Source organism: Xyrauchen texanus, chromosome 1 (genome assembly GCF_025860055.1).
Source record: "Xyrauchen texanus isolate HMW12.3.18 chromosome 1, RBS_HiC_50CHRs, whole genome shotgun sequence".
Taxonomy (NCBI): Eukaryota; Metazoa; Chordata; class Actinopteri; order Cypriniformes; family Catostomidae; genus Xyrauchen; species Xyrauchen texanus.
In genome coordinates this window covers 15,374,790-15,390,999 of record NC_068276.1, presented here as the reverse complement: position 1 = coordinate 15,390,999, position 16,210 = coordinate 15,374,790, and the positions used below count along the sequence as shown (strand labels likewise).

Genomic DNA, 16,210 nt, shown 5'->3' with positions numbered 1-16,210 from the left:
GAATATATTGCTTGGCAAATTAGTTCTCTCTAAACAAGATAGTTAATTATAGGCCTATAGCCGCCGTTTCAGCCTTTCAAGTTGTTAGTCTTATTAGTTTTGTTGTTAAACAACGCTAAAACGGTGCCCAATAAGGTCCGATAAAGGAATATTAAAGGTCCTAAAACGGAACGAGACCTTCTTAGCTTGTAATTGAAAGTATGACTTGAACTTTATTAAAGGAATATTTCAGGTTCAATACAAGTTAAGCTCAATCACCAGCATTTGTGGTATAATGTTGATTTCCGCAAATAATACTTTTGACTCGTCTAACTGATATCTAAATAAATAGATAAATAAAAATAAATAAAATAAAAGCAAAGCAAAAATCTGGGTTGGAGTGAGGCACTTACAATGGAAGTGAATGGGGGTCAGTCCGTGCACGTTAAAAAACTCACTGTTTCAAAAGTATAGCCAGAACACTTTAACAATATGTGTGTTAACATGACTTTAGTGTGATAAAATCACTTACTAACCTTTTCTGTGTAAAGTTATAGCCAATTTACAACACTGTTGCCAAGTTGACATAACACCATAAACCCTAAAACAACAGTAGAAACAATAATTTAAACAACCTTACAGATGAAATAATACTCAAGTTTCAACAGATGAAATGATGTAAGTGCTTATATAAAATTACAAGCTTCCCATTTCTGCCTTTAACCCCTCCAAAAATTGGCCCCATTCACTTCTATTGAAAGTGCCACACTGTAACCTCACATTTTTCTTCTACTTTTTTTTTTTAAGGAGACGTCAACATTTTTTGTGGTAATCAACATTTTGACACAAATGCTGTTGATTGAGCTGAACTTGTATTGAACCCAGAATATTCCCTTAAGTAGTCCACTACCAGATTCAGACTTCATGCTTGATGCATCAATACGATTTCTCTCACATTTTTAAAATGCAATGTGGTGTTAACATTTAAAGCCTACATAAAGTTACACAATTAAAAAAAAATATATACTATAATACAAAATCTAAAGAAAACAGAAATAAATGAGAAATACATTTATTTCTAATATCTCTTTAAAAGCTGTTTCTTATTAGTGTTTAAAGGGGCACATTCTGAATAGTCAAGCTGACATATAAACTGACCACTGACAAATGGCAGCCTTTATTTGTAAAGATATTCAGTCATTATTCAAACAGAAGGGAAATAAGACTTCTTCCATTGCTGGAGGCATTTAAGGACATTAAGAAAACTCATGGGCTTGAAACAAAGCCTGTTTCAGTGGTTATACAAATGATTAAATCTATCCATGAGTGATGAGTTGAGTAGAAAAGACACTTTTTTAATAGAATGTTTTAGTTATTACAGACAGGATTGCTTCAAGTACGCTTCCCCCCAATAAAAACGGTCCCGTCACTGTAGGCTGTAGGTTTGCTTCTGGCCAGCAAGGGTGAGGGTAATCAGCAGTGCTCGGGGGTCCTTTCGGTTCTTGTGTACTGTAATTTGACCTAAAAGATCTTCACCTGCGCAATAAAAGGAAGAGAGAGAGAGCAAGAGTGAAAAACAGGAGGATATGACACTGACCAATCAAATTAGATTTCGTGGTGACATGACTTCACACCAGCTTGAAATGTTAGATATTAGAGCTTTCCTGGCACATATTAACATGCAAGAGAAAATCCTCACATTTCATCATCACAGTTCATTCAGCCAAAAAAATAAAAGCATGTACAGCATCACCTTTGTGTCGAAACTCAAAAAGCATGACATCACAAGGCATACTTGAACCCCTACCCCTCGCTGTGTCCTATTGAAAACAGTGCAGAACAGAAGCAGAGAAAGAATCAAGGGAGAAAGGGGACGCTGACATGCCGATTGGCTCCAGATGGTGGAGAAAGCTGCTGCTCGCTGCAGTATGAATACAGTATGAATACAGGCGGCATGGTTTTTCAGGAAGGCCTGAAGACAATGACGATGATTACACCAGATAATCACTTTGATTAACTTCACGTTTTAGTGCCAGGCGTAAATGAATGTTTAACCATTTGGCAAACAAGCCCCCCCCCCTTCCAATTCTCTCTTTGCTGCAGGTTACTGTGCGAGAAAAATGCTGACTGCAGCATTTTCTTTTTTACGTGTGGTGAAAGGAGCGGTCAGATGTGGCCGTCACACACTGCGATTGTCACATTGGTTCTGTTCCACCTATTACTCTCAAATGATCACACCTTCACCAAATAGAACCTTAAGAAAGGAAGATTGAAAAAGACAGGAGGAAAACAGAGAACCCATTAGACATAGCACTTCACCAGTTTACCTTTCTCTTACCAAAGTAAATACTACACAAAGAGAGGCTAATATATTTGTGTTCTAAGTTACATGATTTGTTACTCTTGTAAGTAAGCACCAGTAAGTGGTGGAAAAAAGTAACTAGATTTGCATTACCTATTGGAAATAACAGTGCTTGCAAGACAGCAAAAGGATAGTGTTAAAGCTTTAGGGAAGGTTTTATGGTCTGGTTCAGTGTAAATGCTGCATCAGAGCATTTTGCCATTGTTATGACAAACAACATGTGTTTTTTCAGTCAGCTGTACCCAAGAATCAACACAGTGACTGTGTATTGTAACAGTGGATATAAATGGTTAAATGTATGATAAGACAAGGCTAGCGATGTCCCGACACCAATTTTTTTGAGAATGAGTACCGATACTTTATTTTTGGTACTCGCAGATACCAGTTTTTTTTGTTTTATATATTCTGAATTTCATATAAAAAATGTATTCAAATTGTATCATCAAAATGGTGTTTAAATAAACAAATTCATCAGATGAAGTATAGCAATTCGTTTTCAAAATTTGTATTATATATATGTCTCATTTTTGTCAAATAAAGTGCATCATAACAGATCATCAAAGATTTGAGATGTTGCTTAAATATAATAAAATTACTATTGATTTATAATTATAATCATTATTTGTAGTATAACAATGAACATTACAAAACTATACAGTAGTGATCTATTTCTGTCATACTTTTCTCCCGTAATTCAATTGAGCTTTTATTATGACGGAGCTTTTATTGAACTGTTTGTGTTGTTATGACCAAGGAGCTCTGACGATGGTAGCTTCCCACTTTGGAAAAGCTGGTCGCTAAGCGACTCAAATTGTTTATTAATCCGCAAAAGGCTGCCATTTAATTAAATATATATGTAGTCTGTATATGCCAAGCACTAAAAAACTAATTAGCACTCTGCCTGCTGTCATTTGCTACAAACAGAGTGTGCAATGCTCATAATGGTGTTTTCCGTGTGTGAGTCAAGGATCTGTAAAAGGTATGAGCACTGTGTGTCTTTATGCTTGCACAACACCGGCTCCACACATTCACAAGCACTCACATTTAAAGCGCTGCACATGCAAACTTTAGCATTAAATCGCTGCTTTTGCTGTTAAATAATCTCACTAGGACATGAAGCAATTTTAATATGTGTGCTGAATGTTAACATAATAACATTCATACATCAGATGGTATTTGTTTTTGGAGCATTTTTACAAGCACAAGTACATGAGGACGGTATCGAACCCGATTCCGATACCAGTATCTTATCGGGAGATCCCTATAAGACCAATCACAATTAAGTATGTTGCTAATTATTTGCATTGATGTAGGTAAGATTTTGAATGCTGAATAATCTATCAATGTTCAGTAAGTCCAGACTGACCTAACAGTGAAACCAGAAACAGTATGTTTACTTTTCATCAGTTAAAATTGTTCTGTGGTTACTGAAATGCAAAACACTGCCCTACATGGCAAAAGTGGCAAGTGTTGTTGGGCGTAAGGGCCCATGTGAGCTCCATTTTCTGGGTGAAATGTCCAAAAAAGGGGCCCCAGAAGTGAGTTGTGATACAAGTTGTTACAGGATATAACAACCCCCCCAATCTCCAAATCACACTCATCAATGATTATGCGAATGCAATTACTTCCTGACTTCTATGCGGTTTCCAAACCCAGGTCTCTCACACTGCTGACACACCATGCCTCCGGTCGTGTCACAGAGGAAGGTAAACACACTGGAGCCAATGCAAAAATATCCAATAGGAGATGCCGCTTGTCAGTGAGTCGGCATAATGTGGATGATCCTAGGGTACCAGAAGTATCGGAACTAACAAGCCGACCTCCCTTGTGATCATCCTGCTGGGTCAATGGGAGATTTTCAAACTTAAAGGAATATTTTGGGTTCAATACAAGTTAAGCTAAACCGACAGCATTTGTGGCATAATGTGGATTACCACAAACATTTTTCAGTGGCCAAGTCTGACAGAAGTTCTGGAACTCTTAAAATCGCCTACAGCTTTACGAAACTACCTAAGGCTGAGAACAACATTGAGACATACAAAACAAAGTTTGAATGCAGTCTGTACTTAAAAGTGGTTTGGGCTGAATTAATTGAAGAGGTTTATAGGGTGAGGAGTTTAGAGCAAATCCCTAACCAGACTGTTGAGGAATATGATTTAAGTGCTGCCTTGCAAACACTGTAAAGACGCACTGGCAAACAAGTCACGAACTACAGTGTCAGGAAAACAGATTGTCGAAAGGTTTTTTCTGCACAAAGGAGCACAAAGCAAGCGCTGATGTTTGGACATTTTTGTAAAAACAGTTGCTCTAATATGAATTCCTTTAATTAAAGTCAACCGTGCAGTGAAAAAGTTGACAGATCACAATATATTACCAACCAAGAGCAAATAATGCTCACACATGAGTTATCGCATGATGCCCAGCAAGGGAAATAATGATAGAAAGATCTATTAAACTTCAGTGCCCCTCAGAAATGGGCTGTGTGCAGACGTGTGATCCAACAGTTACTGCTGATGGGCTTTGATACTTGACTGATTATAGCCTTCTGAGGTTTGTTGGCTGAACCAAGAAAAGCAGAGAATTCTTGACCCTGCAATTGCTGGTAAAATCTCAAAGTTCTGGATGAAGAAATAAAGACGAGAAAAAGGTTGGTGCTTGTCTGAGATCTGTGAAAAAAGAAGCTGTTCTATTAGCATATTAATTAAACTATGAAGACAAGACTGGTTCTAGAGCGGTGTTGTACATCACAGTGCCATTTGCATTAAACATGCCACTGCAACCAAGGGTGAAGAAGTCTGAAACGAGAAATGGATGAGACAATGTAAAGCATCTTGATGCATTTCTTGAAGAAACGTTACTGCGTAACGGATAAAGAATGCAAAAGAACAAGCATCGTAGCCTATAACAACATTAATTTAAGGTTAAATGACTTTTGCAGCAAGAACTTAAAACTAATGTAAGACGTAAATATATTTAATGTTCAATCATTATTGCAGTTATCTGAAAAACAGTCAAACACCGCTGCACTAGATACAAAAGCTGCATTATAAAACAGGCTCTCTCCAGCACATTACCTCATAAATCTGCAGTACCCATAAAGGAGATGAATAAAACAGGCCTTCAGAATCACCAACACACTACAGTGCCCCTGTCTGTCAAATGATCCCACCTCCCCTATAGGGGTACCCTTGTTCGGACACTTCAAGGATCTTTTTGCAGTGTAGACAGATTACACTTCCTCTTCGTTTTACAGACTTTGGTAGAAATATGTAAGTTATGACATTACATAGTTGATTCAGTAAATACCCTTGCCGTTAAGGGTATTACTAATATTTGTTTTGGAACACCTAATTTATGGAGCAGATGTGAGTACTTGCTACCCTTCCAGGATCAGTCCACATAAGGTGACCCCTTTAATTCCAGCTCAAATGCTACGCATGACAACTGAAGCTTTTCAAGAGCCTTTTTTCATCGTTTCCTTATAATGGTCGATAAAAACAAACTAGATCATGACAAATGAAGGCTGCTTTAATTGATGCAGCAGAATGTGTAGGCGTTTCTGAGGGTGTTTGCATTTCCGTTTAATACTCTATCTCCCCTTTCATCACACCTTGAAAAGTTATCACTAAACAAACACAAACAGGATAAGAATCCACGTCAACATGAGCTTGATCTGACAGCTGTATTTTTCTTTAACAATCTTTTTCCCCCTTTGCACTCAAAACAAACAAACAATCAGGGACAGGGGTTACACATGTTTCTTTAATTAAAATGACCACATAATCTGAATTTAAATTCTTTAAGCAGAGGGAACCTAACTGAGTTGAGTATAACCAACTAAATTAGACATGTTAAATAAACTTGAATGAATTTATTTGTTATACTAGCTAGTACAGTGCCGAATGCACACTAAAGGGAAACACTATGCTTTGATTAGCAAAGCAATTGCTCAATAAGTAATTTAGAGCATGCTTAACTCGTATCTGTCTTCAAGATAAGCTCAAGCTCCACTAAAATCACCACAATGGTAACCCCCAAAATTCCAACAAATCAGGAACTCTTCTAAATCTCAACACAACAAAAATTAAACACTAGCAAGTCTCCCCCTTTACACTAGAGACATTTTATAACACTTAATTTGAACATGCACTCTCCCTATCAAGTGCCATGCAAAGCAAGCTAGAAATGAGAAATCCCCAGCCCAGTTTCAGATAACAAACCAAAAATCATCTTAAAGGGTGGATTCAGTAAAACTGACAATTGTGAAAGTTCAGTTTTTGAGTGTGTATCTTTCATGCAAATCAACATTCATGACAGTTCACTGAAAATGCTAATTAAATTCACAAGTAATAAATGCTATACTATCGTACAGGAAGTAGCACTTTTCTGATCACTGCTTGCATCGCTCATCATGGCACTAAGATAACTTCTAAATATTCTTAAAAAATTATATTTGCAATACATATATACACATCAACAATATCAAGAAGTTGTCTCATGGATACTCAATAAGTCCTGAACAAACTGAGCTTTTTCATGAAAATGTCAAAATATTATTATTATTATTATTTTTTTTTTTTAAACTTCAGACATAGTCATAAGGGTCTAAAGGGGTCTTCTCTGCTTTTTTATTTTTTATTTATTTATTTATTTATTTATTTTCACTTTTATTGGCCACATGACAACAAAATGACTACCTACATGTTGGCTGCACCACATGACTTTGATTTCATGGACAAGCTTTTCAAATATGAATAATATATAAAACAAAATTGTTCACTGCTTTTAATAGTAATAATAATAATAAACAGTTATTCTACACGATACCAATATTTAGTTTTTGAAGAATGCCAGCTTTAATTACACTTTTTATTTGTTTTACTTTCTCCGGACCGTCACATCACATATCAACCCCAGAAGAAAACAATTAAAAAAATAAAATGACTTTAAACTCAGAAATTGAAAACATCAATCGGTAGTTTTGTGTGCATTGTATTTTGACATTACTTTGGAAACATGTAATGGACCTGGACCAAAAATGAGCATCAGGTCATTGACCCATATACATAGTACTGATTGATTACCATATTCATATACTTTTGTATTAATTAATCTCTGATATTTACATTAAAACAGATTTGCACATATGGTCTTGACAACAGTGAAGCAAAGAGAAGACGTAGACTAAACCCATATGGTAGTAAGCCTTAGGCTACAGACTGATCACAATGCTAGGTGTGTGTGGGCAGGAAAAAAACAACAACAACTTTATCAAAATTGAGACTGAAATACATCTAAAGTTTAACATACAATGTCCCGAAAAATTCGTGACAGTATGAAAAATGCTAATAAAAACAAAAAGGAGTGATTTGTAAATTATATTCACCCTTTGCTATTTTGAAAGCACTACAACTACATATTAAATATGTTTTAACTTGTGAATTTCATAGTTTTTGGAAAATGTACAGTCATTCAAAATCAGATGATGCAACACACTCCAAAAAACATTGAGATAGTCGAATGTTTTCCACTGTGAAACATCATAATTTCTTCCAATAACACTTATTAAGCATTCGGGCACTGAAGACACAAGTTTGTTAAGTTTAGAAAGTTGAATTTTCCCCCATTCATCATTTATGCAGGTCTTCAGTTGCACAATTGTACGGGGTCTTCATAAATGTATTGTGTGCTTCATAATGCGCCACACATTCTCGATTGGAGATGGTCAGGCCTGCAGGCAGGCCAGTCTAGCACCCACACTCTCTGCTTACACAGCCATGCACTTGTAATCCGGGCAGTATGTGGTTTGAAGTTGTCCTGCTGGAAAATGCAGGGACAACCCTGAAAAGACGGTGCTGGATGACAGTATATGTTGCTCTAATATGTGTACATATTTGTCTGCATAAATCGTGCCCTCACAGATGTGCGAGTTACCCATGCAATGGTCACTGACACACCCCTGGCCCATACAGACATTGGCTTTTACACTTGACGCTGATAACAGCTTGGATTTTCATTTTCCTCTTTGGCTCGGAGAACACGATGGCTGTGTTTCTCAAAAACTATTTGAAACGTGGACTCATCAGACCAAAAAAACAGAGTTCCACTGTTCTACTTTCCATCTGAGATGAGACTGAGACCAGAGACGTCGGCAGCACTTCTGGTCAGTGTTGATGTACGGCTTCTGCTTTGCATTGTAAAGTCTCAACTTGGATCTGTGGATGCAGTGGCGAACCTTGTTGACTAACAAAGGTTTACTAGTAATCTCAATCCCATATTCATGATATCCATTACAGATGATTTTTAAGATGTCTGAGGGATCAGAAATCACACGCATTCAGAAGAGGTTTTCGTCTTGCCCTTTACACACCGAGATTTGACCAATTTCCTTGAATCTTTTATCTATATTGTGCACTATAAAGGGTGAAATGCCCAAAATCCTTCCAATTTGTCTTTGGTGAACATTGTTCTTAAAGTGCAGGATTATTTGCTGAATCATCTGTTGGCAAATTGACACATCTCAAATGATCTTTGATCTTGAAGGATTAGGCTGTTTTTAGAGGCTCCTTATATACTATGACACGATTGCCTCACCAGTTTAACATCTCCCGTATCACATCCCATTAACTTGTCAAATTGTAATTAGTCTTAAATTGCCTGCCTCAACGTTTTTGGAGCATGTTGCAATCATCTGAATTGAAATTACTGTACATTTTCAAAACAAACAATGAAACAATTAAATTAAAACATCATATAATGTGTAGTTGTGGTGCTTTCAATATAGCAAAGTTTGAATATAATTTACAAATCACCCCTTTATGTTTTTATTAGCAATTTTCATACTGTCCCAACTTTTTCCGAATTGGGGTTGCATCTTTTTTTTATTATATTTTTTGAGGGCGACAGCAAAATGGTAAATGGTCAAAGATGCGACGCAATCTAGTCAAACAATTGTGCTCGCCGATTATCATCAGATTTAGGCATCAACAATGCATAAGTAGTGTTAGCAGACCTTCAAGTGGATGACACGGTTATCATTAAATAGCTGCTGCTGGGACTGTCCGTGGACAGCTACAGTTAGGCCACAGTCATTTATAATGGTGTGCTATATCAGAGAAAGTGACTAAAGCACCTTCATCCATTTGTACATCAGATGACACTTCTCCGATTCCTATTATGATAAGACACATTTCATCTGTTAGTGCCTTGATCTAGGTGTAGATGTTCTGCGTTACGGTATTCTTATACAGTACCTAAACACAAAGCGTTCTGCTTTAAGGCATTTAGGTTCATTCACAACCCTGCATCCTCTATGTTCAGTTCACCTACCTTTGTTGCATTAAAAAGGCAAATTATGCATTTAATGTAGCAATGCATTTGAACAAATAGGGCTGTCAATTAATTCAAAAAATAATTGAATTACACTCACCTAAAGGATTATTAGGAACACATACTAATACTGTGTTTGACCCCCTTTCGCCTTCAGAACTGCCTTAATTCTACGTGGCATTGATTCAACAAGGTGCTGAAAGCATTCTTTAGAAATGTTTGCCCATATTGATAGGATAGCATCTTGCAGTTGATGGAGATTTGTGGGATGCACATCCAGGGCACGAAGCTCCCGTTCCACCACATCCCAAAGATGCTCTATTGGGTTGAGATCTGGTGACTGTGGGGGCCATTTTAGTACAGTGAACTCATTGTCATGTTCAAGAAACCAATTTGAAATGATTCGAGCTTTGTGACATGGTGCATTATCCTGCTGGAAGTAGCCATCAGAGGATGGGTACATGGTGGCCATAAAGGGATGGACATGGTCAGAAACAATGCTCAGGTAGGCCGTGGCATTTAAACGATGCCCAATTGGCACTAAGGGGCCTAAAGTGTGCCAAGAAAACATCCCCCACACCATTACACCATCACCACCAGCCTGCACAGTGGTAACAAGGCATGATGGATCCATGTTCTCATTCTGTTTACGCCAAATTCTGACTCTACCATCTGAATGTCTCAACAGAAATCGAGACTCAAACCAGGCAACATTTTTCCAGTCTTCAACTGTCCAATTTTGGTGAGCTCTTGCAAATTGTAGCCTCTTTTTCCTATTTGTAGTGGAGATGAGTGGTACCCGGTGGGGTCTTCTGCTGTTGTAGCCCATCCGCCTCAAGGTTGTGTGTGTTGTGGCTTTACAAATGCTTTGCTGCATACCTCGGTTGTAACGAGTGTTTATTTCAGGCAAAGTTGCTCCTCTATCAGCTTGAATCAGTCGGCCCATTCTCCTCTGACCTCTAGCATCAACAAGGCATTTTCGCCCACAGGACTGCCGCATACTGGATGTTTTTCCCTTTTCACACCATTCTTTGTAAACCCTAGAAATGGTTGTGCGTAAAAATCCCAGTAACTGAGCAGACTGTGAAATACTCAGACCGGCCCGTCTGGCACCAACAACCATGCCACGCTCAAAATTGCTTAAATCACCTTTCTTTCCCATTCTGACATTTAGTTTGGAGTTCAGGAGATTGTCTTGACCAGGACCACACCCCTAAATGCATTGAAGCAACTGCCATGTGATTGGTTGATTAGATAATTGCATTAATGAGAAATTGAAGAGGTGTTCCTAATAATCCTTTAGGTGAGTGTATATCAATATATAAGAAATCTAAATAATTTAAAATATAATATATAATGAATATAATATATTCATTTATTACAACATAATTTAAATATATTATTAGATAATTCAAAGACATAACATTATTGTAGCAGACCAGTAAAGCATTGATTAGACAATATAAAAAGTGGCTATTAGATGTCAATATACTGTGTTTAACATATGCCTATACCTGGCAGTCCACAGCAATCCACTTTACATATAAGACAAAGGCTTATAGTGTGTCTCACTGTAGTTTCACTGGTTTTTAGCATCTCAAATCATGAACGTCGTGTTTTTAGAACACTGTGTTATCTAAAAAGTAGTTTAAAACTTGACGCATCCTCAACACAACCCTGCTCTGCTCCATCCAGCTGCCTTAGATCAGCTGACAGTTTGTTGTCTGTACAGCTGGAGCTGCAATTACTGCCCCCTGCAGACTGAGGCCATGTCCACACTAATACGTTTTAATTGGAAAACATTAATTTAGCTATTTCTACACCTCTCTTCCACAATGGAAAGACACTTAAAACAGAGACTTTCAAAAACACTTTCTATAAACTCATACTTTGGAAAACGATGACATTATTAAACTATAATAAACATACGTTTTCAAACTTAAGCAGATTTGTGAAAATTAGCATCTACGTGAACTTTAGCAGTCAATTAGGGAAGGACTTCAAAGACACTCAATCATTAATCTTACAGTTCATATACATTTCTTAAGTTTAACTGGCTCCCCCAGTTGAGCCTGGTTTCTCCAAAAGTTATTTTTTTTCTCCATGAACTAACATCTTATGGAGTTGTGTGTTCCTTGCCAAAGTCACTTTTGGCTTGTTCACTGGGGGCCAAGACAATCATTTTTAAGGCCTGATATTTAATAGCATTTTTTTATTTAAACTGTAAAATGTGGACTTCAAAACATCACAGCATCATTATATGTAAAGCAGCTTTGAAATGATGTGTGCTGTGAAAAGTGCTTTACAAAATGACTTGACAAGTGTGGATGTAGCCAAAGAGACACAAAAACACAGATTGCTCCATCGGTAGAAAAATTCCTGATTACTTTACCCTGAGAAATTGTGTTATTTTAGCACATAATTTTTTATGCAATTAATCGCACTGAATTAATGTGTAAAATCGACAGCATTATTTCAAAATAAATAATACAATTAATAATGTAAAATGAGCCAAATAAATGTATGTACATATGAATTTGTTTATAGGTGAGATCAATGATGCTGTTTTAAAGACAACGTGAAATCAAAATGGACTTTTTACTTAATACACATTCCTGTTCATTAAAATTGAATAACTTGCCCTGCCTCTGAAACACCCTTCTTTTCTGGATCACATCACCAACCTGTTATTTTTTTAACCCCTCCAACTACATGTTATACAGTATGGAGACCACTTTTCATGATCCAGTCAATTCCCCATGGATAAAACTAAGTTCCACTATTCTATCATAGAAGTAAAATGAGTTGCAAACATTGTGAACTTTATTGCAACTTAATATAATACTCATCTACTTAAAATAAAGTACCCTATTCAGTCATGCTTATCAAGAATATTTTAAAGTGTGTTAAAGGCCATCACACAACCTCATCATATAATTTTGTGTTACGATAACCCAAGCAAGGAATCAGCAAATATAATGCCCCTAAATAAATGTGTCTAAAAACCTGAACTGTTATTTTACCTTCAAGCCCTGTAGACATGATATATATCATCATATATACTTCTCCACATATGGAACAAACTGATAGTTGTAAACATGGTTTATGTGGACTGGCCCGAGGACTGTTCAATCATCTGTCGGTCTCTCAATGATTGACGGATCACCTGTGTCACTGTCTAAGAATCAACTGTCAGGATAACGAAAGATATGAATTACCTACCTGTGACAAATATCATTTTTTTCTGTTAAAAAAGGGTGATAGCTGCATATGTACTTGCCAGATCCCTTCCCAGTTAAAAAACATCTACACAGAACTACAAACACAGGTGTGAAGACAGACAATCCTAATACGTCTGAACAGGGTACAAACCAGTTTGGACAGAGATAGGACTCTGCAGTAAGAAGACAGTCTGTTTCCAATGGGTCTTAGTGCAGTCTGGAGCAGTGGAGAACATGACCTAAAATTCAAAACAAAACCATATTAAAACATGATATTGTTAGATCAAGTACCATCACAATTTAATAGGAAAAGGGCTGTTACCATGCAATAAACATCTGCTTGACAGAAGAAAAGTGAATACTCCATTTTTGGTATCATATATCACAAAATACACGGAAAACAGCGGTATAAAATATTCAGACTCACAACAAGGAGATAAAAGAAAGTGAATAATAAACAAAGGTTGGGAATAATGAACAGAGATTAGAAAAAAAAGCTCTTATCGCTGTTGTATACTAATCAAGAATGCAAGCATTTTTAATGGTTTTCGTTGGCGTTCAAAAATGACATTGTCCACGAGCTCATTAAAAAAAAAACTTGTGGAAAATTCAGATGTCCAGGCATCAAAAATCATGAAATCAGTTTACACAGTGTGACATACTGTAAGAATGGCAGAACCCTCTACATACTCCTGCTTAAAGGCCTATTATCAGAACCCGGTGCACGATCACTCTCCCGGTAGCTGATGACTTTATCTTATTTCATTGCCTGTTCCAGTTGGTCACTGGAGGAAGGCAAATGCTTATTTCAGCATTTAGGTATGAGAGGATGGTGATTGCATTGCAATTGCCTCGGGCCTAAAAGACGGCAAGGCGTGACCGCAATGCTCACTGTTAAACAGCACTGCACTATTGCTTACCTTGTTTCCACAGCTCTCATCGAAGAAAATGTCAAAATAGCCCACAATGGCCTAGAATGAAATATGAGAGAGAGTTTAGAACATGACATTCTAGTAACCGTTCACACTTGTTTGGGCTGCCTGGAAGTAATTAGCAAAACAAGGTACAGAGGACTTGTTGACAAGTGATTAAAAAGGCCATGTTGTGGTAATGCCACAGCAATGCGGCCTTAAAATAAATTCATAATATTATGTTGAATGATAATGGAAAAATACAATTATAATTAAATACAAAAATTTGGGATTTTCTGTGTTAATAAACACACTCTGTGAGGGGCCTGGGTAGCTCAGCAAGTAAAGATGCCACACCTGGAAGTTCCAATCCAGGGTGTCCTGAGTGACTCCAGTCAGGCTTTCAAAGCAACCAATTGGCCTGGTTGCTTGGGTGGGTAGTCACATTGGGTTAACCTCATCGTGGTCGCTATAAGGTGGTTCTCGCTCTCGAGTTGTGCATGGATGCCACGGAGAATAGTGTGAAGCCACCACGCTAGGTCTCCGAAGTAACATGCTCAACAAGCCACTTGATAAGATGTGTGGATTGACAGTCTCAGACGAGGAGGCAACTGAGATTCGTCCTCCGCCACCCGGATTGAGTCACTACTCCACCACAAGGACTTACAGTGCATTGGGAATTGGGCATGCCAAATTGGGGAGAAAATAAATAAATAAACTGTGAATTTTATTTATTATGCAAAACCTATGTAATAGACGCAATAATTGTGAAGTAAAAACTACCCTTTCTTGTCCCAACCTGGCCCCAATGACAGTGATGCGACTCAATCTCAGGAGCATACTTGTAAAGGCAATGATGCAGAACTAATAGCTTTTAATCCTGACACAGCTGACAACATGAGGGCCAGCTCGCTCACACAAAGAACACAATCAATGAGAAGAGAGCGAGAGCAGTGATAAAGAAAAAAAAAAAAGAGCCTAAGGAGAGATGTAAGCAAGAAAACAATAGAAAGGAAAGGGACAAATTTAAATTGTGCACAAAACAGTAGGGGAGTAGAGGTGCAAAAGACAAAATGTGTATAGCAATAAGAATTGTTTCCATGTGTTTTGTCCACCCTTTTCAGCTAGAAATCTTTAGAAATTGAAGATAGCAACATTTTGAATAAAAAATGTGATATTGCAAATTAAAAAATGCATACAATAAAATAGTAAACGTAAATGCACATATTAAATGGCTATTTGAAATTCTGACCACAAATAAAAATGTTATGAAACCTAAGCATATAAAGTAGGGAAGAACCGATATGAAAATCTTTGGGTGATTAACAAAAAACTATAGGCCTATTTTGCCACTACCTTGTTTTGTCACCAGATCGCTTTTATACTTTGTAATTATGCTTTAAAAACGTACAAAAGGGAAACAAAACCTTTTTTATTGTTTTAACAATAAACAATTTTCTTTGAATGTGGATTGGATCTGTTGAACACATGGCAGGCCAAAATTGTAGAGAGCCACAATAAAAGATGAATAGATGAAAAAAAGATAGTAAATAAATGTGGAATTCCCAAATTCCCACTACTTAGTAGGACCTTGTGGTGGCGCGGTTACTCACCTCAATCCGGGTGGCAGAGGACAAATCTCATTTGCCTCTGTTTCTGAAACAGACTTCAATCCACGCATCTTATAACGTGGCTCGCTGTGCATGAAACTGCGGAGACTCCCAGCATGTGGAGGCTCATGCTACTCTCCACAATCCACGCATAACTTACCACACACTCCATTGAGAGTGAGAATCACTAATTGCGACCATGAGGAGGTTACCCCATGTGACTCTACCCTCCCTAGCAACAGGGCCAATTTGGTTGCCTAGGAGACCTGGCTTGAATCACTCAGCATGCGCTGGATTCAAACTCGCAACTCCAGGGGTGGTAGTCAGCGTCAATACTCGCTGAGCTACCGAGGCTCCCCAAAATCTACAAAAATTTAAACTGATATGAAAAGAGGTTATTTTGTACTTGTAAAAAAAAATTTGCACTTCTGGTTCTGCAGTTCAAAACAACAGAACATTTTTAACGTATGTACTGTGTATGATAGAACATAACAAATTCATACTATGTTTCACAGAAATGTCAACCAAATCATTGAAAAACAAAACGTTTTAACCAAAGGAACAAAACCCCCTTTTAAATACTGTATTATAGAGGTATAATGGATAATGCCAACCAGACAGCTAGAGGGCGATGCTTGCTCGCACAGTGCTGTATGCAGAATGCAGACTATTATTATCAATCGCGCAAGGCCAGATTGCAATATCAATTTCAATATAATTTCATACCGATGTCTCAGTAGTCAAAGTCTACTGGTTTCAAAGCATTTTGGATGGTTTCCCTCATCATGTTGCCAACAG

General features: G+C 37.4%; 1 protein-coding gene across 2 annotated transcripts in view; it reads right to left on the bottom strand.

Annotated features, from left to right (window-relative positions):
- Positions 1 to 1,073: 1,073 nt before the first annotated feature.
- The window catches only part of LOC127645460 (protein arginine N-methyltransferase 3-like), a 75,572-nt gene continuing 60,435 nt past the window's right edge, over positions 1,074 to 16,210 (bottom strand). The window contains exons 14-16 of one of the 2 annotated variants that reach the window (XM_052129125.1): positions 13,812 to 13,862; positions 13,043 to 13,130; positions 1,074 to 1,515 (exon numbers count right to left, since the gene is read on the bottom strand). In XM_052129125.1, the coding sequence (XP_051985085.1) occupies positions 1,406 to 1,515; positions 13,043 to 13,130; positions 13,812 to 13,862 (249 nt within the window). In that variant the 3' untranslated portion in view covers positions 1,074 to 1,405. The remainder of the gene's footprint in view (positions 1,516 to 13,042; positions 13,131 to 13,811; positions 13,863 to 16,210) is intronic. The other variant, XM_052129197.1, reaches the window with a different exon arrangement.